General features: G+C 38.3%; 1 protein-coding gene across 2 annotated transcripts; it reads left to right on the top strand.

Moving 5' to 3' along the window:
- Nucleotides 1–43: 43 nt before the first annotated feature.
- On the top strand, nucleotides 44–22,983 carry LOC114323549 (Transcription initiation factor IIF, beta subunit). Of its 2 annotated transcripts, none has more exons than XM_028271157.2 (6): nucleotides 44–449; nucleotides 16,592–16,700; nucleotides 17,658–17,788; nucleotides 17,877–17,951; nucleotides 18,143–18,289; nucleotides 22,650–22,983. In XM_028271157.2, the coding sequence occupies exons 1-6, from the start codon at nucleotides 219–221 to the stop codon at nucleotides 22,767–22,769; spliced, it is 813 nt and encodes a 270-aa protein (XP_028126958.1). In that variant the 5' UTR covers nucleotides 44–218; the 3' UTR covers nucleotides 22,770–22,983. The 2 variants fall into 2 exon arrangements, with proteins under 2 accessions (XP_028126958.1, XP_028126959.1); XM_028271158.2 differs by having other exon boundaries at nucleotides 45–449; nucleotides 16,492–16,700.
- Nucleotides 22,984–24,617: the final 1,634 nt, after the last annotated feature.

Raw genomic sequence — 24,617 nt, 5'->3', positions numbered from 1 at the left:
TTTATAAGATATATAAAAAATTTGGTAAGAAATTTTATAAATTATTTAGAGTTGATAGCAATTTCCTAAAAAGAAGGCCCTCCTTCTCCCAGTAAAAATGTACAATCAGCTGTTCGTTCGTTACAGAGAATCTCGAAAAACCGTTTCTTTCTCTTTCTTGACTCTCTCTCCCTCTCTCTCTCTCTCTCTCTCTGTCTCCAGTTTCTCTCTCTACCTCCATGGACGACCAAAGCAACTCCACCGCCACCAAAAACAACAGCAACAGTGGACAGTTAGAGACGAGCAAAGCAGAGAGAGCGGTGTGGCTTATGAAATGCCCTCCCGTGGTCTCTCGTTCCCTGCAATGCCCTCCTCCCTCCTCCGACGCCTTCGACTCCTCTCGCCCCGTCGCCAAGGTCGTTGTCTCCATCGACCCCCTCCGCTCCAATGACGACTCCTCTTCTCGTCAGGTACTCCCTCTTTTCCCTCCGTTTCTAGGGTTTTCAATGCTGTTCTGTTTTTGCATGCTCTTTCTTTTTTATCTCAATCTCTGTTTTTTTGGTGTTTGAATGCGTATGTTTATTAATATATTCAGTTGGTTTTTAGACTGTTTGTTGGAATGAGAGGTTTGTTCTGTTGTAATGGTTGTCAAGCTGTTTCTTTGTTTTAGGCTCTGTTTGATTAGAAAGAAAATTTGTTTGAATGTGAAAGAAAAGGAAGGAAAGGAAAATATATTTTCTTGTAAACATTTTATTAGGATGAAATTTTTGCAGAAAAAAGATAGAGAATTTTTTTGTAATTTTAATTATAGGTAACCCCTTGCATGGACAATTTTTATTTTATTATTATTATTTGTTAGAATAGTAGAGAGAGAGGAAAATATTATGTATTGTATATATTCAATGTAATCAATATAATAGGAAAAGCTTGTATATATAGGCCAAGAAACCTAGGTGTATAGGAATACAAGAGACCTAAACATAATAGGAATAGAAAACAAGTGTCCTAAGTATAATGTATAATAGATAACAACTAACACCTCTCTCAAGCTCAAGGTGGTAAGGCAGATAGCAACTTGAGCTTGGCGAGTAGATCAGAGAAACGTCTTGGAAGATGAGCTTTGGTGAAGAGGCGGTCTGATCAGCAGAGGTAACAAAGAGAAGACGAACAGTGCTCTTAGTAACATGCTGGCGTACGAAGTGGCAATCTATCTCAATATACTTGGTGCGATCATGGAAGACATCGTTATGTGCAATCTGAATAGTACTCTGGTTGTCACAATAAAGATTAGTGGCAGCAGAATGAGAAACTCCCATATCAGAAAGAAGCCAACGAAGCCAAACAAGCTCTTGAGTAGTGTCAGCAAGAGCACGATACTCGGCTTCGGTACTAGAACGAGCAACAAGAGTTTGCTTCTTGCTACGCCAGGCAATGAGAGAGTTGCCTAAGAAGAAGCAGAACCCAGTAGTGGAACGACGGTCAATAGGATCCCCTGCCCAATCTGTATCAGAAAAGGCATGAAGCTGTAGAGAAGACTGTGCGGAATAGTGAAGACCATGAAACAGAGTGCCTTTGAGATAGCGCAAAATGCGAATCAGAGCATCATAGTATGGAGAACGAGGGGCAACCATGAATTGACTGACATTATGAACAACATAAGCAATATCTGGATGAGTAACCGTGAGGTAGACAGGATTGCCAACTAGCTGACGATATTTTGTGGCATCAGACAATAGGGAACCTTCAAGAGGTGTAAAACAAGTTTGATGATCAACAGGGGTTGTGGCAGTCTTGCAATCGGTAAGGCCAGCACGAGCCAAGAGATCAGAAGTATACTTGGCCTGGTTAAGAAAGTAACCAAATGAATCTTGAGAAATTTCCAAGCCAAGGAAGTAGCTAAGCAAACTCAAATCTTTCATTTCAAATTGGCAACGGAGAAACTGTTAGAGACTAGAAATACCCGCGGGGTCATCTCCAGTGATAATCATATCATCCACATATAAGAGAAGGAGAATAGTACCACGCTCCGTCTTGCGTATAAACAAGGCAGAATCATGGGCACTGGAGGAAAAGCCAAAGTCACAAATGGTAAAGCTGAACTTAGCAAACCAAGCACGCGGAGCTTGTTTCAAACCATACAAAGCTCAACGAAGTTTGCAGATTTTGTTTGATAGAACAGAAGAACCAGGAGGAGGTTGCATATAAACTTCCTCAGTGCGATCACCATTGAGGAATGCATTCTTGACATCTATCTGATAAAGACTCCAGTGGCAAGCAGCAGCCACTGCAAGTAAGTTGTGAACGGAAGTAAGACGAGCAACAGGAGCAAATGTTTCTTCATAGTCAATGCTATACTCTTGAGTAAGCCCTCGGGCGACAAGGCGAGCTTTATAACGCTCAATAGAACCATCTGAATGAGTTTTGAGCTTGTAAACCTATTTGCAACTAACAGTACTCTTGCCAGGAGGAAGATCAACCACATCCCAGGTATGAGTTTTATTGAAAGCCTGCAGTTCATCAGTCATAGCTTGTTGCCAAAGAGGGTAAGAACAAGCTTCTTGACAGGAAATAGGTTCATGAGAGGAAAAGGTAGTGGAACCAACAATATAATCATGGAGAAGAACAGAAGGTTGCTTTACCTGTGTGGAATGACGTTCTGGTGGAGGAGGAACCTCAGCAGACACAGGATCTTCAGGATAGACAATAGGCGTAGGCGGTTGTGAAATCATGGAGTTAGAATCTGCCTCAAAGTCATCAAAAAATAGGTCTATAGAGAGATCAGTAAAGATTGGTGAGTGGGTGGACTGTGGCAAGTGAAACTTGGAAAGATTTGAGAACATTTTGTGTTCCCAGAATACCACATGACGAGAAATACGAAGTCGTTTGGAGATAAGATCCCAACAACGATACCCTATGAAGCACGGACACGGACACGAACACGTGACACGACATGGACACGCAAAAATGCAAATTTTTAAAAAATAGAGGACACGACATGCTGGGGACACGTTCAATATATATAATTAATTTTATTTATTATATGTCATAAAATTATTAAAAAAATCATTAAAAGGTAATAAAATATACAAAATAACACTATTAAAATTATAAAAAATAAACATTTAATTGATTTAAAAATTGATTCCTATAATAAAATTAATAAACATACATTATTAAAATTATATACTCAAATAATAGAAAAGAAAAAATAAAATCAGAATATAAAAGAAAAAATAAAATAAAATCAGAATAAAAGAAAAAAGAAAAGAAAAGAAAAAATAAAATAAAATCAGAATAAAAGAAAAAAAAATAAAAGAAAAAATAAAATCAGAATAAAAGAAGGGATAACATCGATAGAGGCTGAGAGAGAGAGAGAGCGACTGAGGGAAATCGAAGAAGAATGAAGATCGAAGATCGAAGAAAAAGTGGTGTACCTTAACGACGAAGGGCGAGAGACGACTGACGACCGACGAGGAGCGACGACCGACGAGAAGAGAAGACGAACGACGAACGACAAAGTCCAGGTCCTCTCTTTCTCACCCTTTCTCTGTTGTTTCTGTTCTAATCGACGAACGACGAAGTGGATTAGGGCAAATTTTGATTTGTTTTTACTTATTTACAAATCGACCCTAAATTTTTTTTGTAAATTGTGAAATTACCCCCCGAACGTGTCTATAGCGTGTCCTGAATGTGTCCGGATGTAAAAAAATTAAAAAAAAAAGGGACACTCTTTGTTGCGTGTCGGACACGTGTCCACCGCGTGTTCGACGCGTGTTCGACACGTGTCCGACACTGGTACGGAGCCCTCAGAGAGGTGTCCGTGCTTCATAGAAGATACCCTTTATGTTCTATACCATACCCTAAAAACAGCAAAGACGAGAGCGAGGTTCTAGTTTAGTGTGTTTATGAGACTGAAGTAGAACAAAACAAGCAGAACCAAAAACTTTAAGAGTGGTATAGTCAGGAGGAGAACCATACAAGCGCTCGCAAAGGGAAGGATTAGCTATGACAGATGTAGGTACACGATTTATGGTGTGGATGGCAGTGAGGGCAGTTTCCCCCCAAAACTGTTCAGGACAAGAAGATGAGATGAGAAGAGCCCGGGTAGTGTCTAGAATATGACGGTGCTTCCTTTCGGCTCGTCCATTTTGTTGGGACGTGCCTGCATAAGAGCGGTAAGATAGTGTACCATTAGCCCGAAGAAAAAACAGAAATTTAGAATCCAAGTACTCCTTAGCATTATTAGAACGAAAGATTTTAATAGTACGAGAAAACTAAGTGCGGACCATAGCAGAGAAATCATAATAAATTTGTTTAAGTTCAGATCGGTTTTTGAGAAGAAAAAACCAAGTATAATGAGAAAAGTCATTAACAAAAATCACAAAATATCTTGACCCCCCCAAGGTCGGTGTAGGGGAAGGTCCCCAAATATCGGAATGCACAAGATCAAAAGGAGCAATAGACATAGAAGTACTATTATTAAAAGATAAAGCAGGTTGTTTAGCAATTTGACAAGATAAACAATCGACATCATCAAAACAGACACGACCTAACTGACCACTAGAAACTAATGTTTTCAAACGACTAAAAGAGACATAGCCTAAGCGTCAATGCCAAAGCTGTAAAGAAGACAAGGCAGAAGTAGATGCAGTAGAGGAAGCAATGGGAGCAGCAGTACATGATGTGTGGAGAGCAGCAGTAAATGATTTGTGAGGAATGCGAAGATAGGTAAGCTCGAACAGACGTCCATGCTTACGGCCTATCCCAAGGATCTGTCTCGTCTGAGGGTCCTGCACCAAACAACCATTAGCAGAAAAAGTAACGGTTAGACCAAGTTCACATAACTGACCAACAGAAATAAGGTTCAAGTGAAGAGCATGAATGTGATAAGCATCAGAAAGAGACACAGAAAAAGTAGAAATGTGACCAGTATGACGGACAGTCATATGAGAACCATCAGCAGTGTGTATGATGGGGACAGAGGACGATGATGATAGAGAAGAAAACATAGTGGAGTCAGAAGTCATATGATTACAGCATGCGGAATCAAAATATCAGGGAGAATTACCTGAAGTCACTGAAAGAGCAGTAGAGGGAGGAGTATCGGATTTGGTAAGCACCTGTTGGATGATGGACTGAACATCATCCATAGAGAATGAAGAAGTAGCGGAATCAATGGAGTGGTGAGAAGAAGAACCCTTAGAGGCAACAACAGCAGAGCAAGAACTTTGGCCAGATTTGGACTGATACCCAGAACGAGAAAACCCTTTCTTGGAGGGGCCTCGAGGACAATGGCGTTGGAGATGACCGGGAGCAATCTTATGGCAAGTAAAGCATTCGCAAACCTAGCATTGAACAAAAAAATGAGTAGCTGGCAGGCCACGGTTGGAATAATACTGGCATGAACTAGCGGGCTGTGAAGAGGAGGAACTCTGTGAGGATGGCGTAGCAAGAACAGAATCCATATTCTGAGATTTGAGAGTCCCAAATTGAGTCTCCTCTGATAATAGTTCAGTAATGGCTTGTTCTAAAGTGGGCAAGGGCAAACGATGGAGCAATGAAACACGTACGGGCTCAAAAGTGCTATGAAGAGCCATAAGGAATTGTAATAGTCGCTGATGATTCCAGTAAGTAATAAATAGCTGTGCATCCTCAAAATATGCCCATGTAGGCTCAGAAAGAGCTAGCTGGTCTCAAACAGACGACATCTGGGATAAGAATTCATTGATAGACTAACCGGGGGCTTAGCGCATGTGATGAAGAGTCTGCAACAGTTGATATTGATAAGCATGTCCAGTGGTCTGATAACGGTCCCTCAAGAAATCCCAAATTGCTTTGGCAGGGGAAGAAATTTGAGCATCATCCTGGAACCAGCCAAACTGGAGATGAATGGAGGGAACTGAGGTAGCTCAAAACTAGGTGATAATTTAATAATTCTTACTTTTCCATTCATCAAGACAGTCATCGAATACAGAGTCAGTCTCATCCTTTTTCTGGTTGGGTTTGGGAAGAGCACCAGTAATGATGTGCCAAAGGCGTTTCCCTTTGATGAAGCTAGAGAGAGCTTGGGCCCAACTAACATAATTTGACCTACCAAGGATAACAGAAACAGAGTGGATGTGCTCGGTACGATCCATAATGCTCAAACAGTGCAAAAAAAAAAGAAGATGGTGCTTGTTAAAGGCTGATTTTGCTAAAACAGAACACACCAGCGAATTCAAGAGGTTAAAAATAGGTGGGATATGGTCTGAATAGGCCAAAAACACAACCAGATAGGCGGCAAAGCGGCTGGTCAAAGTTGTTTGACCAACAAGGAGGACCAACACTAGGGCTGATGTCACAGCAAGGAGGGCTGATGTCAGAAATGCCCGGCGCACGTTAGCAGAGGTGCGCGCGGCGCACGATTGCAAGAAGCAACAGCGGCACGCAATCAACCAGGGCTGACGTCAACGATGACGTCAGAACACGCGGCTCACGTTAGCTCGTGACAGGAGCAGAGGCGCGTGAATGTGCGTTGGAGACGGCACAACATGTGGCTTATCTTGTGGAGGCGTGTGTGGAGGCTCGTGGAGACGATTCTGATGGCGTTGGCTTCGTCTTGAAGAGATGAAGATGATAGTATAGTCCAATCGTTGGAACAGGAAAGGACAAGATACACAAAAACCAACGTAAGAAGGGATCAATCTGCCAAAAGAAGAAAGAAAGAGAAAAAAAGTGATGAAGACGAAGAGGAGGCTAGGAAAAAAACCCTAGGCTCTGATACCATGTTAGAATAGTAGAGAGAGAGGAAAATATTGGCCTTGTTTGGTTTGTGTTTGTAGAGTAGTTTTTGAGATAAAAAGTACGAAAACTTGTTTGGTTTGCTTTTTTTTATAAATGGTTTTGAAAAATTATTTTGGGAAGAGTTTTAAAAAAAGTGATTGATTTGATGTGTATGAGAGAGAGAGTGATTTTGGAAAGTAGGTAACCAAACAAAATTTTGAGATTTTTTTTGAAATTTTTTTTTTGTTTGATTACTCTTGAAAATTTGTTTGTAGAAAAAAATTTTCAAAATTTTTTCTGAAAATCAAACCAAACAAGGCCATTATGTATTGTATATATTCAATATAATCAATACAATAGGAGAAGCCTGTATATATAGGCCAAGAAACTTAGGTGTATAGGAATACAAGAGACCCAAATATAATAGGAATAGAAAACAAGAGTCCTAAGTATAATGTATAATAGATAACAACTCATCATCATCATCATCATCATCATCATCATCATCATTATTATTATTCTTTTTTTTTTGTACAAGAAATTAAAAACTCAGTTACCATTGCCAATATGTGTTGTACAGAAAAAATTAATTTTCTTGTAGTTTCCTACTCTTTCATGCTAAACAAACTTACTAGAACAGATTGGTTTTTGAATCAATGTGAACAACATGTGCTGAGTTATATTTGAATTTAATTAAGCTAATGGGTGTAGTGTAATAAAACGTTTTTGTTTATAATATCTTTTCTTTGATATACTTATAAAAAAAAATAGGGGGAATTACATCCATTTTTTTTATTACACAACTATGGGGGGTGCAACTTGCACCCCCCCGCAGCATTTCACATGTTTTTTGTAATTTTTTTTTATTCCCATTGTGCTGTAATTCCCCTACAAAAAACATTTGTTCACTGATAAAATTTCCATTCAATTTTTCAAGAGAATAAAGAGAAAAGAGATAACCTGATTAGCGAGTAAGGTGGAATGTGCTCTAATTGGAATCAAATTAGTTGTTTTCTCTACTATAATTGATGAGGCTGAGGCAGAGTTGAGGCTCTCTTGTGGTTAATTAGCAGTCTCTTTTTTTTCTTTCATTAGAACTCATGCATCCAAAACACATTGCAGGGACAAAGTAGGGTGTTAAATGGTGAGTGAGTTGTTCTGTTGCATTTCCTTCTAATTTTTACAAAACTCCAAACATTTAAAAATACCAGAAATCAGATTATAGATGTTTCTCTGTATATTTGCACCAACTAAGGGCATCTCCAACGGTTCATCTTTTTTACCCATCAACTTTGAGTAAAAACTCCATTTGATATCAAGTACTCTTTTAAAACTTCATCAGACCACCGGTCGACCAGGCAGATGTTTGGTCGATCGACTGGCCAAGGTAATTTTTTCACTAAATTTTGCCTTAAGGTGGTCATCCGGGGGACATACGGTGGTGAAAATCAAACGGCCATGAACAATGATTTGATAAAAGGCACATCCATGCTCATTTTGATGAAAGATTTGAGAAATCCTGGATTTGATGAAAGATTTGGTGATGGGTTGGCGCAGCATGCAGTGAGTTTTTATATCAAATTTAAATTTGATGAATCATTTGGTGAACCACGGGAGATGGTCTAAGTGCTAAAGTTCAGGGGTAGATACATTTGTGGTTCTCAAATTGAGTACCCTTTTATAATTACCTTTTGTTGGTTTGTAAATGAACAGTGATTATGAGACTTCTCAAGTATGATGATTTAATAACTGCTGATTAATAATGAGAAATCTGGCAAAGACTGCTGATTAATGATGACAAAGATTCTTCATATGCCATCGGTGAATTAAGCTACATCAGCTTTGAAATAACGTCTGCTACTTCAATTGAGCAATCACCTGCCATATGAATGATCTTCTATAGGGTACTTAGAAAATATGAGGAAGAAGAACTCCGAAAAATATGAGGAAGAAGGAATATATTTCTGTTATATTCAAAACTTCTTATCTTACAAGACCAAATGACACTCCTTATATAGGAGATATTACAAACATCATTATAACCCATTATATGCCACTTACATATTATATATTACCACTATCTACCACTAACATATTCTATACATGCCACTATCTACCACCAACACCACTATCACATATTCTATACATGCCACTATCTACCACCAACACCACTATCATATTATATACATGCCACTATCTTATTATTAACACAAATTTCCAGCACTCCCCCTCAAGCTGGTTTGAAGATATCTTCCATAGCCAGCTTGCTAGTCAGCTTATCAAATTGCTTCTTGTGTAGTCCCTTCGTTAGCACATCAGCTAATTGTTCACCTGTTGGAAGGTAGGTCATACAGATTATGCCAGCATTGATTTTCTCCTTGATGAAATGTTTATCCACTTCTATATGTTTTGTGCGATCATGTAGAACTGGATTATGAGCTATAGATATAGCTGCTTTGTTGTCACAATAGACCTTCATAGGTGTCGGGTGAGAAAGCTTTAATTCTTCAAGAATTCTTTTAATCCACATTACTTCACAGATTCCATGGGCAACAGCTCTGAACTCTGCTTCTGCACTACTTCTAGCTACCACATTCTGTTTTTTACTCCGCCATGTAACTAGGTTCCCACCTACAAAGGAGCAGTATCCGGATGTTGATCTCCTGTCTGTAACACTTCCTGCCCAGTCTGCATCTGTGTATACTTCAACTTGAAGATGTCCATGTTTCTTGAACAGTAAGCCTCTCCCTGGAGTTCCTTTCAAATATCTTAAGATCTTATAAACGGCCTCAAATGCTCTGCCCCTGGTGAGTGCATGAACTGACTTACCATGTTGACTGCAAAGGCAATATCAGGCCGCGTATGAGACAAGTAAATCAATTTCCCTACAAGTCGCTGATATTGTTCCCTCTCTTTGACTTCTTCAGCCTTAGCAGCTTGTAACTTCAAGTTAGGTTCGATCGGAGTCTCCACCATCTTACAACCAAGCATACCTGTTTCTCCAAGGAGATCAAGAACATATTTTCTCTGATTAACGAATATACCTTCCTTGGATCTTGCAAATTCCATTCCGAGGAAATACTTGAGGGTTCCCAGATCCTTAATGTGAAATTCTTTTGCGAGTTTCTCTTTGAGGGCTGCTAACTCTGCTTCATCATTACCAGTTAAAATGATGTCATCAACATAAACAATCAAAATTGCAATTTTACTGTCTTTTGAATGTTTATAAAATATTGTGTGATCTGCTTGACTCTGCGAGAAGCCACAACTGATAACTGCCTTCCCAAAGCGTTCAAACCACGCTCTTGGTGATTGTTTGAGTCCGTATAATGACTTGTTCAATCTGCATACTCTGTCGCTTCCAAGTCTCTGCTCAAATCCCGGCGGTAGGCTCATGAACACCTCCTCTTCAAGATCACCATTGAGAAATGCATTTTTAATGTCAAGTTGATGAAGAGGCCAATCTGAATTTACTGCAAGAGATAACAGTACTCTGATGGAATTTATTTTAGCAACAGGAGCAAACGTCTCCTGATAGTCGATCCCATAAGTTTGAGTGAAGCCTTTAGCCACCAGTCTCGCCTTGTATCTCTCAACGCTTCCATCTGCGTTACATTTTATCGTAAACACCCATTTACACCCAACTGTTTTCTTGTCTTTGGGTAGATCAACTATATCCCAAGTACCACTTCTCCTTAAAGCATTCATCTCCTCCATGACTGCTAATTTCCAATTCGGATCATCCAATGCTTCCTGTATATTCCTTGGAACAAACAAATGTGAAATCCTAGATGTGAAAGCTCTATGGTTTTTAGATAGTCTTTGATAGGAGAGGTAATTTGCAATAGGATGTTTAATGCAATTTCGGACACCTTTCCTAATTGCTATAGGAACATCAAGGTCGGAAATAGAAGGAATAGGATTATCTAAAATTTCGATGCCAGAACTCGGGTGGACATTCGGGTCATTAGGATGGACATTCGGGTCATTATTCCTCAGATGAAATCGCTTCCTAGTATAAACCTGAAGCTCAGGATTTAGATCATTTTGTAGTACTTCTCCCCCTAAACAAGAATCTTCTTGACTAGGCACCATAGAACTTGGTTCTCCTAAGTGATCATTATCAGACAGATGTGGTTTTTGTGTAGAATAAATGACATTGGGGAGCGGGATAGAAATATCCCAAAAACGGTCTTCTACTCCACTTGTCTCCCCCTGAAGAGAAGTTTTGGGGAAATAGGATTTTGTTTCCACAAATGACACATCCATACTCACATGAAATTTCTTGGTTTGAGGATCGAAACACTTATACCCCTTTTTGTTTGAGGAATAACCCAAAAAAACACATTTTATAGCACGGGGGTCAAGTTTTGAACGAAATTGACTGGGAACATGAACATAGGCAGTACATCCAAAAACTTTGGCGGGTAAATCAGAAAACAACCTCGTGTCAGGAAAAAAAGTTTTGAGACAATCAAAAGGTGTTTTGTATGTTAACACCTTTGTAGGCATCCTGTTTATCAAATAAGAGGCTGTTAAAATTGCTTCACCCCATAAATATTTAGGAACATGCATGTAAAACATTATAGCACGTGCTACTTCAAGTAGATGTTTATTTTTTCGTTCTGCAATGCCATTTTGTTGAGGGGTATCCCGACATGTAGATTGATGAAAAATCCTATTTTTTTCCAAAAACTCACCCAACTGCTCATTGAAATATTCTGTTCCATTATCAGAATGTAAAATACCAATTTTGGTTTGAAATTGGTTTTCAATCATATTGTAAAAATTTGTGAATAAAATTTTCACGTCAGATTTTTTATTTATCAAATAAATCCAACATAAGCGGGTATGGTCATCAATAAATGTAACAAACCATCTTTTACCAGAAAGAGTAGTGATTTTAGAAGGGCCCCAAACATCACTATGAATCAAATAAAAAGGTTTGGAAGCCTGGTAAGGTTTTGGCAAATAAGTAGAGCGATGAAATTTTGCAAAAATGCAACTTTAAAAGAAGAACAATCAATCCCTTTAAATAATTCTGGAAATAAATGTTTCAGATAAAGAAAACTAGGATGTCCTAGCCTATAGTGCCATAGCATTATTTTTTCTCGAACAGAGATTGAACTAGTACTATTAAAGCTCTGAGCTTTTTTATTACTAACAGGTACTTCATCAAAGTAGTAAAGACCTTCAAGCATCCTAGCACGCCCAATCATCATCCCCGAGTTCTGGTCCTGAAATTCACAATGGGATTCAAAAAATGTAACACGACAATTAGAATCCTTAGATAGTTTACTGACAGACAAAAGGTTACAGGCTAAGTTGGGGACGTGAAGAACAGCATTGAGATTAATTTTCTCAGTTAGTTTAATAAATCCTTTTCCTGCAATAGGTGAAAAACTACCATCGGCTATTCTGATTTTGTCATGACCAGAACAAGGGAAATAGGTACTAAATAAATGGGAAAAACTAGTCATGTGATCGGAGGCACCGGAATCTATGATCCACAGAGAGAAGTTTAGGCAAGAGAAGGCTTTAGGATTTCTACCTGTTTGTGCCAACAAAACACTAGGAGTACCGGATGAGTAGTTGGATTTTATCAGCTTTAAGAGTTGATCAATCTGCTCTTTGTTGAAGGGACCTGAATCGGCTTCATTAGCGGTAGGAAAGCCACGATTCTTCTCTCCTTGTTTGCTGCTTTTCCAGTTGACAGGTTTGCCATGGATCTTCCAACACGTTTCGCGTGTATGGCGAGGCTTGTTGCAAAAATCACACCAGACCCGTGGCTTATCATCAAACCTGCGCTGGTAATTTGCAGCCTTGTTGGCCGCAGCATCGCTAATTAAAGCAGAAATTTCAATTGATTCACCAGTACCTTTTTTCTTAAGCATGACGCTCCTTCGGCTCTCTTCCCTTCTGACTTCGGCAAATACTTCGCCAATGGATGGGAGAGGAGGTCTGCCAATAACTCTTCCTCGCACTTCATCGAACTCAATGTTGAGGCCGGCAAGAAACTTGTAAATACGGCTGTCTTCCACAGTTTTCTTGTGGTGGTTGCAGTCGTCAACCGATTTCCATTCGTATGTGTTGAAGATGTCAAGATCCTGCCACAACCTTTTCAACGAATTGAAATATTTGGTGACGGAATCATCTCCTTGACGAATCTCTCCCAACTTCAAAGTTAATTCGAAAACTTGAGATGGATTTCCTAGGTCAGAATACATCTGACTAACATTATCCCACAACTCTTGTGCAGTAGAATAGCACATGTAATTAGAGCTTATATCCTCCTCCATGGAATTGACCAACCATGTCATAACCATGGAGTTTTCAGCGTCCCAAGTGTCGAATAGCGGATCATTAATAGCAGGAGCCTTCTTGTCACCAGTGATGTAACCGATCTTTCCTTGCCCACGGATATACATCCGGACAGATTGTGACCAGCGGAGAAAATTATCACCATTTAGGCGGATGGTGGTGATTTGGACAGAGTGAGAGTTGGACGTTTTCACCGGAATGGCAGCGGCAGGGGTTGAAGTGGTTTCGGACGTGACTTCCGACATGGCTATGACGGTTTTAGGGCTGCTGTGTTTTTTGTTGCTCTGATACCAACTTAGAAAATATGAGGAAGAAGAACTCCGAAAAATATGAGGAAGAAGGAATATATTTCTGTTATATTCAAAACTTCTTATCTTACAAGACCAAATGACACTCCTTATATAGGAGATATTACAAACATCATTATAACCCATTATATGCCACTTACATATTATTTATTACCACTATCTACCACTAACATATTCTATACATGCCACTATCTACCACCAACACCACTATCACATATTCTATACATGCCACTATCTACCACCAACACCACTATCATATTATATACATGCCACTATCTTATTATTAACACAAATTTCCAGCAAGGGTGTTCCTTTGAAGTGGAAGGGTTTGGAATGAAGTAATGAAAAACTTCATTATAATTCAATTTTCAGGAGACGTAGAAAGAGGCAGCAAGGTTACTGAACCCTAATCTGGATTTGAGAATCTGTATATTTGTCATTGGGGATTTGAATCTTGTCAACCCATTTTCGATTGCTTGATTCATTCAAGTTCATGCTAGCAAACCTTGACTACTAGGAAGCCTTTTAAATTAGATTTTTATTAATGTCTAAGGACATTCGTGGTTTGATCTTGATTTATCCGAAAAGTTGGTTGAACTCTGTGAATGGTTGAAGGTGAGTAGACTTGTGTGGGGCCCTTTGGGAAGTATGGTAGGCACTAAGATAGCAAGAGACCACCAAAGATGGGCTAGGTGAGAATGGAGGCAACCTGGTGAGAATAAGGTAGAGGAGGCTCACTAAATATAGAGGTGTCCTTTGGGAACTCTGTGAATGGTTGAAGGTGAGTAGACTTGTGGGGACCCTTTGGGAAGTACGTGTAAGAACCTCTAATACAAAAGCCACATGTACTAAAAGAGGTAGAAACAGTCATTCAGTCAACCAATTGGTATTTGGAGTCCTCTTTCAAGCTTTCCTATATTCTCAGTGTTAGTATTTAAAAGTTGTTACAGTTCTTAGAGCATGTTTGGTACGATGGAATGAAATGAAGTGGAAATGGAATGAGATTGAGAATGGAATATAAGATTGAATGGAATGGAATGTCTATTTCCATTCCATTGTTTGGGTGCCAACATGGGATGACATAAGAATAAAATGATAATTCTCATTCTCATGTTTAGTTATACCTATTAAACTCATGGAATGAAATAATTTTTTTTTAAAATATTATTTTTAACAAGCTAGTAACAAACAAATTAAAAATTTACATAGATCATGATAATGTTGATAGTAGTGGAAGTGATGGTGTGAGTCGTAGTAGTGGTGGTGGTGATAGCAATGATAGTAGGATGATGGTAGTGGTGGTGGTAGGTTGTTGTGGCGTTAGTGGTGATGGTAAGGTGGTGTTGTGGTTGCAATGGTGGGGGTTGTGGCGGTGGCGGCGGCGGCCAATGGTAGTAGAAGGGTGGTTCTTGCAATGGTGATGGTGGTGATGTGATGTTTATGAAGCTGGTAGTACTGGTGATAAGGTAGTGGTTGTGGCAACAGAGATAGTGGTGGTAGTGGTCGAGCAAGTAGTAGGGTAGTGGTCCTAACGATGGTAATAATAGTGGTTTTATGGTTGTGGATGCAGTGATAGTGGTTGTGGTGGTAGTAGTGGCGACATTAGTAGTATGGTGGTGGTAGTATGGTGGTGTGGTGGTTGTAGCGCCGACCATGGTGGCGGTCTAAGAAGCATGGATACAGACATGTGACACAACATGGATACGACACAGACACATTGACACGTTAATTTTAAAAAAATACAGGACAAGACACATGGGAAACACACATGAAATATATAATTTTATATATTTATTATATGTTATATATATAAATATATCATTAAAATATAATAAAAAATGTAATATGACACTAATTCCTATAAATTTATATGGGTTTTGTTTTATTATTTCAGACATGTGACACAACACGGATACAACACAACACATCGACACGTTAATTTTAAAAAAATGCAGGACACGACACATGGGAGACACGCATGAAATATATAATTTTGTATATTTATTATATATTATATATATAAATATATCATTAAAATATAATAAAAAATGCAATATGACACTAATTCCTATAAATTTATATGGGTTTTGTTTTATTATTGTATAATAAGTTGTTTTGTTCAAACTTATAATTTGTTTCACGTGTGTCCAATCGATAGATACGCGTGTTTAAGCAATTGACACGTATGTCCTTTAAGTATCCAAAGAGTGTCCGGCTCTTTAAAAAAATTTAAAAAATAGGACACGTTTGAAGATTGTCGGATATGTGTCCTAAGAGTATCCAAAGAGTGTCGGTGTCCGACACGGACACGACACGGTTACGTCACCTTCTTAGAAGTGTCCGTACTTCTTAGGTGGTGGTTGTGGTGGCAATAGGGTGGTGGTAGTGGTGGTGGTGGTGGTGGTGATGGTGGTAGGGCGGTAGGCGAAGGGAATGGTAGTGATAGTTAAATGATTATATATTTTTTTTAAGTGTCAAAAAAATAATAATGATAAAACTTTATGGTGATTTCATAGTGTTAATAGAATGGCCATTCTTTAGGTTAGATGAAGGAATAGGTATTCTCACACTTTGTTGGAATAGCTATTCCAATGGAATAACTATTCCCACCTAGATAACGCGTACCAAACAAAAGAAAGGGAATGCAAAGCTAGAATGGGCATTCCATCGTACAAAACGTGCTCTTAAGGAGTTGCCCTTGTGAATTTGTACCGACGACTTATGTTTCAGGCTTAAGCTAACTGCTTATGTCTGGAGAATAGCTTCCAGGGGCTTATCTGGTATCATTTTCTGGAAAGAGGGACAGCTTAGGGGAGAGTTGCCGAGAGATTAGAGGTTTCTGTCTTTAAGTTGAAATATTTGTTGTTGAAATTATTCTATTTTTAGGCGTTTGGTCTGCCTTTCTAGGCTATCCTCTTTGGGTTTCTGAACAGTTGAGGCTTTGGTGAATCTTATACTATTTTCCCTCTAATTCATAAAAATAAATTTGAGACATCTTAGTTTCTCTATTATCTAAGTTTTGTTAAAGAAAAAAAATATAGTATTTCTTAATCATATTCTGTCCTCTTTTTTTTCTTTTTCTTTTTCTTTTTTTGGTGGTTTATTTTGTCACTCTTTACAGGTCAACGAGAAGGATTGGAGTTTTTTCTTTGCATATCCATCCTCTTTGCAATCAATATTTTTTTTCTTCCGATTTTCATGCATTGTTTCATGATGATCAGTTCACCATGGAATTGGCGGGCACTGAATCTGGAAATGTACCAAAATGTTACTCTATGGACATGTCTACAGACTTCATTCCAATGTCTGTGTTCTCTGAGTCAACCCAAGGTGAGTTTACAGATCCTTTGGCCTCCTTTCAGTGGCATGAATGAATTAAATGCTTCTATCATGGCCGGTCAAATTGTCACTTGGGAGGTGCTGATAAGATCCCTCTTTACAATTTCTTCTCTGCTTTTCTTTGAAGGATTTTTAGTTCTGTGGAATTTGAGACTACATATTTTGTGTAATAACCTTATTAGAGAGTGGTTATGCTGCTTCATTATATGGCCAACTGTTGAATCTTTATCAAATTACCACTCATAGATAAAGATCGCATCTTTGGGGAAGTGCCTCGAACCCTTTGCAATTTTCCATTTCAAATAATTATTCATCAATCCACAAAATTTAAAGTTTAATGCAGAGAATCAAATCTTAAATTTATATTCATTTTGCTTGAGAACCAAAATTTGGGGAAAAAAATGGCCCTTCACATAATCCACACTGAGATTTGAACATTGGTCATGGTAAAAATTACACTGTTTACTTCTTCCTCCAATTGTTTAGGATTCATGTCAGTACCTTTTCTTTTAGTACTGTCAAGTAAATCACTTGTCTTGGGTACCCATAATTATGAAATTGAAGATTCGGTGACGGGTCAGTTATAATCAGGTTAAGATTTTTTTATATTGTGGACATATCCAATTTCATTTCATTTTATAAATTCATGAACTGTGTCCAAGATGTCTAGTTTCTCTCCTAGACTTACTGTCTAGCAAACTAAATGAATATGGATAGCATTCACTCGTGTTGGGTGTTTATAATTATTGAAATTGAAGATTGTTGATGCTTCAATCAGAATCAGATCGGGACTGAATGTGTTGAGGAGATATCCATGTGCTGTATCAATTTCTTTTAATTTTCTGAAATGCGCCTGACATTAGGTTGTACCTCTAAGATGGTTTGTCTTTTTTCCAAGGCTGTTGAACAAATTCGACAGATATGGATGACATTTCTTCTGTCTTGTAGGAAAACTTTCTGTTGAGGGGAAAATATTTCACAAATTTGACATGAAGCCTCACAATGAAAACATTGAGGAGTATGGGAAACTCTGCCGTGAAAGAACAAACAAATATATGACCAAAACTAGGCAGATACAGGTGTCATTATTTAAAGTTCTTGCTTTCATACCAAACATAGGGAGTCTAGTTTCTTCTTCCTTTCCTTAATTTTTGAATCCTCTTTCAGGTGATTGACAATGATAATGGAACACATATGAGACCCCTGCCAGGGATGATTGGTCTAAAGACTACTGGACCCAGTGTACTTATTGCTATCGTTTTTTCTTCCTTTAAAATTTCTCACACTGGTCTTATTTTGCTATCTTTTTGTGGTTCTTGTGGGTTCTCTTTGGTCCTTTGAACATGGGGGTGGGGTGAGTGGAGAGGAGGGAAACAAATCTAAATTTTTACCATCTACCGTCAAAGTAAGATAGCTTCTCTGTTTTCTAATAGGATAAGAAGAAAGTACCAGCAAAGAGTTCAGACATGAAAAGAACGAGAAGGGACCGTGGAGAGATGGAACAAATTATGTTTAAGCTCTTTGAGAGGCAACCAAATTGGACTTTGAAACAACTGCTCCATGAGACAGACCAGCCCGAAGTATGTTACTTGATCACTTTTTTTTTTTTTTTTTCTTTTTTTCTGTTTTTGTGGATATTTTTTCCTGAATCTTAGACAGATATAAGAACAATAGCATTCTGCTAATGTCCTTTCTATAATACTACTTGTTAACACAGCACGATATGCTCTCAAGTCTTAATACCAGAACTTGTATTCCATCAACATTATCTTTAAGCTGTGTTTGGATCTAGGATTTGAGCAAGAATTTGTGCAGGAAAAGGAAAAAAGGAAGGGAAAAGTGAAAGAAATATAAGCCGACTTTTTTTTCACTTTTCCTTTCTCTCCACAAATCTCCACTCAACTCCTTGATTCAAACACAACCTTAGACACATCCCACTTGACCAACGTATTTTCCTTGGCAATAAAAAATTTACATTAGCCAAGTGCAATGTTCTAAGGTTGTGTTTGAATCAAGGATTTGAGTGCTAATCACAATTATATATATATATATGTATTGTAAAAATTGATGTATATTATTGATTGATATATTGATATATTACAATGATTCCTATATATAGAAGAGAGGATGTGGGAAGAGAATAGGTGAGTGTGTAGTAGGTATGGAGTAGGTGAGGAGTAGGTGGAGAGTAGGTGAAGTAGGTGAGTGTGTAGTAGGTGGTAGTGGTAGGTGTGTAGTAGGTGAATTTTAACAGCCCCCCGCAAACTCAAGGGGGATAGGAACTAACCAACTTGAGTTTGGAGAGAGTAACAAAACAAGAAAATACATAAAAAGGATAGGAGACACTGTATGGTCGTGTCAGACCATTGGTGAAGACACTGGATAGTGGTGTCATAACGTTGTAGAGGACACTGTATGGGGGTGTCATAACGTTGTAGAGGACACTGTATGGTGGTGTCATAACGGTGTAGAGGACACTGGATGGCGGTGTCAGACCGATGTAGAAGACAGTTTATGGGGTCATGTCGGACCGTTGTAGCAGACAATGTTGTGACAGTTGTTGTGACAGTTTACGGAGTCTTGCTGGACCCTTGTAGAAACTAACCGGAATCAATGTCGGGACAGTTTACAGAGTCTTGTCGGACCCTTGGAAAAGCTAACCGGAATCAAATGTCGGGACAGTTTACAGAGTCTTGTCGGACCCTTAAAAAGTCGCACCCTCAAAAGGTGTTGTGACAGTTGTTGTGACAGTTTATGGAGTCTTGCTGGACCCTTGTAGAAACTAACCGGAATCAATGTCGGGACAGTTTACAGAGTCTTGTCGGACCCTTGAAGGAGCTAACCGGAATCAATGTCGAAACAGTTTATAGAGGATTGTCGGACCCTTAAAAAGTCGCACCCTCAAAAGGTGTGCCCAATCTATCAAAAGGCGTGCCATCAAAAGGCGTGCCCAATCCATAAAAAGGCGTGCCATCAAAAGACGCGCCCAAGTTGTCGGCGAGCACCAAGCGGCGCATGATGCGCGTGTCTGCCTCTTCGTCAGGGTCTTTATAAACTGAGGCGGAGGCTGTGCTTGAGGCAGAAGCGAAGACAAAAAAACCTTGTGAAAAAACTTCTGAAAAACTCTTCATTTTCTGAGAGAGATATTCGTTTTCTGAGAGATTGTCTCTAAGAGCTGCAAATCTTGAAACACTCTGTAACACTCGGTTGCCCAGAAAATGGCCTCTTCGTCCCGTAGTCTGCTCACTCTCTTTCCAGACCTCAACGAGTCAACAAGAGAGATAACTGGTGCGGTGGCCCGTGAACCTCAACCAAACACCTCTGATTTTGCTCCGTTGAACTTTCCGATGCGGTCTGTGGAGCAAAGAATGGCAGTGCAGTCGGATGTGGAAGCCAATCAGTATACATTGAAGTCATGTATGGAAACCATGACTGCGGTTACAAACTTGTCGAACCGGCTGCAGAGTAGGGCAAATGAGGTGCAGCAGTTAAACTCCCAGCTGGCTCTGCTCCAACGCATGTATAAGGATGCGCGAGCAGAGATAAGTGTGCTAAAGGCGAAAAATAAGGAGCTGAAGCGGAAGGCCACCGTGATGTTCCGTTTTGGAGGTCCGCCATATTCTGCAGTGGAGGAGCAGGGAGTAGTGATCGTGCCCAGTGGAGTGGGAAACACGGAGGCAGCACCGTCAAGGACCGCCCAGGACGGAGGCAAATAGAAGAGACCGGCGGCAGAGTAGGTCGGTGGGTGGCCGTCGGCAGAGAAAAAAAACAAATCTTTTGGTGTTGTGTTTTGGTTTGTTGTGGTTGTTGTTGTTGTTGTTTTTTTTTTTTTTTTTTTTGATTTTTTGTTTGTGTGTAAAATGGTGATCGGAGTTGATTCCTGAAATGAATAAAATATGGGCTGGTTGTGCAAATTTGTAAAATGGTTGCAATGGGGTTTGGAATTTTTTTTTTTTTTTTTTTTTTTTTTTTTGTAATAAGAAGAATAATAATAATAAGAAGAAGAATAAAAAAATAGGCATCATAGAGTGGGCGGTGGGAAAAATATGATTTAGAAAAAAAAAGAAGGAGGTGGTGGAATGATGGGTCAAAAAGTAGAATAAAAACAAAAGTGCACATGGGTTGGAAAAGGGAAGAAAAAAAAAATAAAGAAAGGTAAAGTGAGGGTTTTAAAAAAGAGTAAAAGGGATTGGGAAAGCAGGGAACATCAAGTCTGGAATCACCTATCATGTTGTTAACAAGTCATCAGAGTGCTATATACACGATGAAGTTCAATCCAGCCGGAACAGTCATTGCATCTGGCTCACATGACAAAGAAATTTTTCTGTGCAATTGAGGCCAGATGGGTCCTACCTTCTTACCAATGGCAAGGATTGCAAGCTCTGCATATGGGACATGAGGCCATATGCTCCTCAAAATCGTTGTGTGAAGATATTGGAAGGTCATCAACACAACTGTGAGAAGAACTTGTTGAAATGTGGATGGTCACCTGATGGAAGCAAAGTCACAGCTGGTAGTTCAGATCGGATGGTGTACATTTGGGATACAACTTCTCGACGCCAACGGCTTGTTCTTCTTCTGCTCCGGCCGAACCGCCGGCTTCCGGCTAAGGGTAGGTGTTTTTTTTTTTTTTTTTTTTTTTTTTTTTTTACTCTGGAGCAGCTTTGAGAGTGAAGCTCATGCACCCGGCTAAAGGAACAATGCAATTTTTTTTGGAGGTAGATTAGGAGAGAGAAGGGATGTCTCGGGTGGAGTCACCACAGAGAAAGAAATTAGTGACGATGAAGATGAGAAAACAAAGAAAGAAGAATTTCTGGTATGTGTTTGTGATATGTGTTGAAAAACTCCCGCGGGCAGCGAAGGCAAGGTTGCCGGTCGGCTGCCCGCCGGAAAGAAAGGAGTATAGGCCTAAATCTTATAGCTCTGATACCATGTAAAAATTGATGTATATTATTGATTGATATATTGATATATTACAATGATTCCTATATATAGAAGAGAGGATGTGGGAAGAGAATAGGTGAGTGTGTAGTAGGTATGGAGTAGGTGAGGAGTAGGTGGAGAGTAGGTGAAGTAGGTGAGTGTGTAGTAGGTGGTAGTGGTAGGTGTGTAGTAGGTGAATTTTAACATGTATATATATATTCCTTGACATCTTTGTAGTTCAATATAATTGTTGTTACGGGTTACGCTTCCTTTCAGAAAATAAGAGAGGGCATAAATATAGTCCGGTCCGGTATTAGAAGTCCTTAAATACTAGAATCTTTGTTCTTGTGAGGGACCATGAATGTATATGCATGTAGATTTAAAATAGGGTAAATTACACTGACACCTTCTGAGGTTTGGTCCGACTACATCTCACCTCCTGACATTATACCACCCCTGTGGTTAATAGTCTCATTTCACAAACCCTCCTGCTTATATAAAAGGCAACAACTCCTGGTAGAAAAACAGAGGAAATTACATTTAAAAATAAAATAATAACAAAAAAAAAACAGAAGAAGTAAAGCAAAACAAGAAAAGAAAGTGTGTATGAATTCAATGTCTTTTTTATACTAACGTTAATTTTGTCTAAATAATTACAATGACAAGGGGGCCAGTGTAATTTTCCAAACGTCAGGGGGTGATGTATATTAAACCCAAATCTTAAGGGGTGTAAGTGTAATTTACCCTTTAAAATATACATATACAACATTGGTGAAATTAAGGACAGCTTTCCCAAATATAGTGATGGCGGCTTCTATTAGTGTCACTACAAGCCTATGCTTTAATATGGATTTCCAAACTACATCACAATACTGTGAGGTGGAAGGTTTGAATGTTTATAAATGAAAATGAATCATTCGAGCTAGCATTTTGCATTATCTTGATTATGCTGCTATTTGTGTTGATCTGACAACTATACAGATTGAGAATTTACGCCTTCACTTGATCTCTTTGCAGCAATTTCTGAAAGATTTGCTGAAGGACCTGTGTGTCTACAACAACAAGGGAACTAATCAAGGGTCATATGAGCTCAAGCCGGAATACAAGAAATCTGTTGAGGAACCAGAATCTATCTAGCTGCTACGATCCAACTCCAAATTGAAAGACTGTTTTGCTTTTAGACATATTTAGAAGTAGTAATGCACATTCTCTGTGCAGGTGAAGTGGTTGACCAGAAAGACAAGGAATTTCTTTGTTGATGTATGTAGCTTTCTAGTTTTGGATTTTTCCTTCACTGCTTAAGAAGAGTTCATGGTTCTTTTTTGGATAAATCACACCTATGGCTTTTGAAGTTTGCGTTTCATGTCATCTCGGTCTTTTGAGTTTCAATTTTGTCAATTTCGTTGATAAAATTACCCATTTGAGTTATATTGGTCCAATTTTGTTGAATCATCCAGTTTTTCTGGTCATTCATGTCATTTAAGAACATAGTGTTAAACACTAACCTTGATCGTCTTCGTTTTCTGTATTCATACAGCCTAGGAGTTTCTGTTTCTGTTTCACAGTTTCTGTTTCAAGTGTTTCTCACACTCACAAAATCGCAAACTGGTTTTTGTTTTCCGAAACAATTTCTGTGTTTGCATGTAAAATATTTTTCTAGAAACAAGAACATTACAAAGAGAGAACTGATCCAGATTGGCTATGGAGGCTTTGTGTGTTTTTTTATTATTACTAGCGGTTGCCACACGCGATGCGTGTGTAATTCAAATAAATAAAAATAAAATAAAATATTTATCATATATTGTGTGCTAATTAAGTGGTAAGAGTTTTATTAATTTGATATATAAATCTAAGATTCAAATCACTTCCCCTCATCTATCTAATTTTTTTTTTTATTTCAAATAAAAAAGTAGACATGTGGCAGCATAAGAAACAAAAGTTTCAAGACACCATAAGAGGTGTTCACTTTATAATAGTATAGAAGATAGATAGATAGATAGATAGATACATTATTATTTAAGAAAATGTTTGAGACCACTAATTAGTGGTAGCACTAATGATGTGGCAGGAAAATGTTTGAGACCACTAATTAGTGGTAGCACTAATGATATGACAGTGAGTCTTACCCACTATTATGTTTTTTGTTGTTTTTTTTTTTTTTTAAATGTGTACCAACTCACTAGTAATACTTCAAAGCGTGGGATATTTTTCTCTCACGTAATTTTGTCCGCCAATTCCACTTTCATGCCGAAAGAAATGGGATTTGAACCTATGATACAATCTTTTTGTATGTCGATTTAGCAAACCAATGCCTTAAGCCACTCAGCCAAATGCCAAGTGTGGTGGCTGACACTGACAGTTAGGTGATGATTTTGAGAAAGATGAGGTAGATTTGACTTAAAAATTCAATTATGCATCATTTCAAAACACATTTTAAAGTTGACTAATTTAAATTTGTGACATGGGCAAAATTTCATATCAATATTTTAAAAACCATCAAGTTTGACTAATTTAAATTTGTGATATTTTTTAGCATGATAATCATAATTAAAAGTATTTTTTATGGAATCCTCACATATTTAACAATATATATATATATATATAATGGAAAATTCTATTGTATACACTCTTATGCACCTTATTATAATTGGTGTAATTTTATCACAAAATGTGTAATCTCACCACAAATTAAAATAGCAAAATGTCTAAAATTTTGTAATTCGTGTAACAAAAGTTTGTGATTAATTATGATATGTTTTGTTACACTAATTTATGACGAAGTTACATATTTTGTGATTGATGTTATAAAATTTTGAAATTAAATTACACCAATTTGTGATATAATGCATATGATGCACACCCTTGGAGGGATGTGTATGTACCATTACATTTTCCATATAAAATTGCTCTCATAATGGACTTTATATTATTGTAATCATTCGAGTCAATTCAAAGTAATAATCAAATTTAAAATATATATATATA

The sequence above is a fragment of the Camellia sinensis genome, chromosome 1 (genome assembly GCF_055761805.1).
Source record: "Camellia sinensis isolate YWXY chromosome 1, ASM5576180v1, whole genome shotgun sequence".
NCBI lineage: Eukaryota > Viridiplantae > Streptophyta > Magnoliopsida > Ericales > Theaceae > Camellia > Camellia sinensis.
The sequence above is the reverse complement of the archived record's forward strand: the minus strand, read 5'-3'. Positions and strand labels throughout refer to the sequence as shown.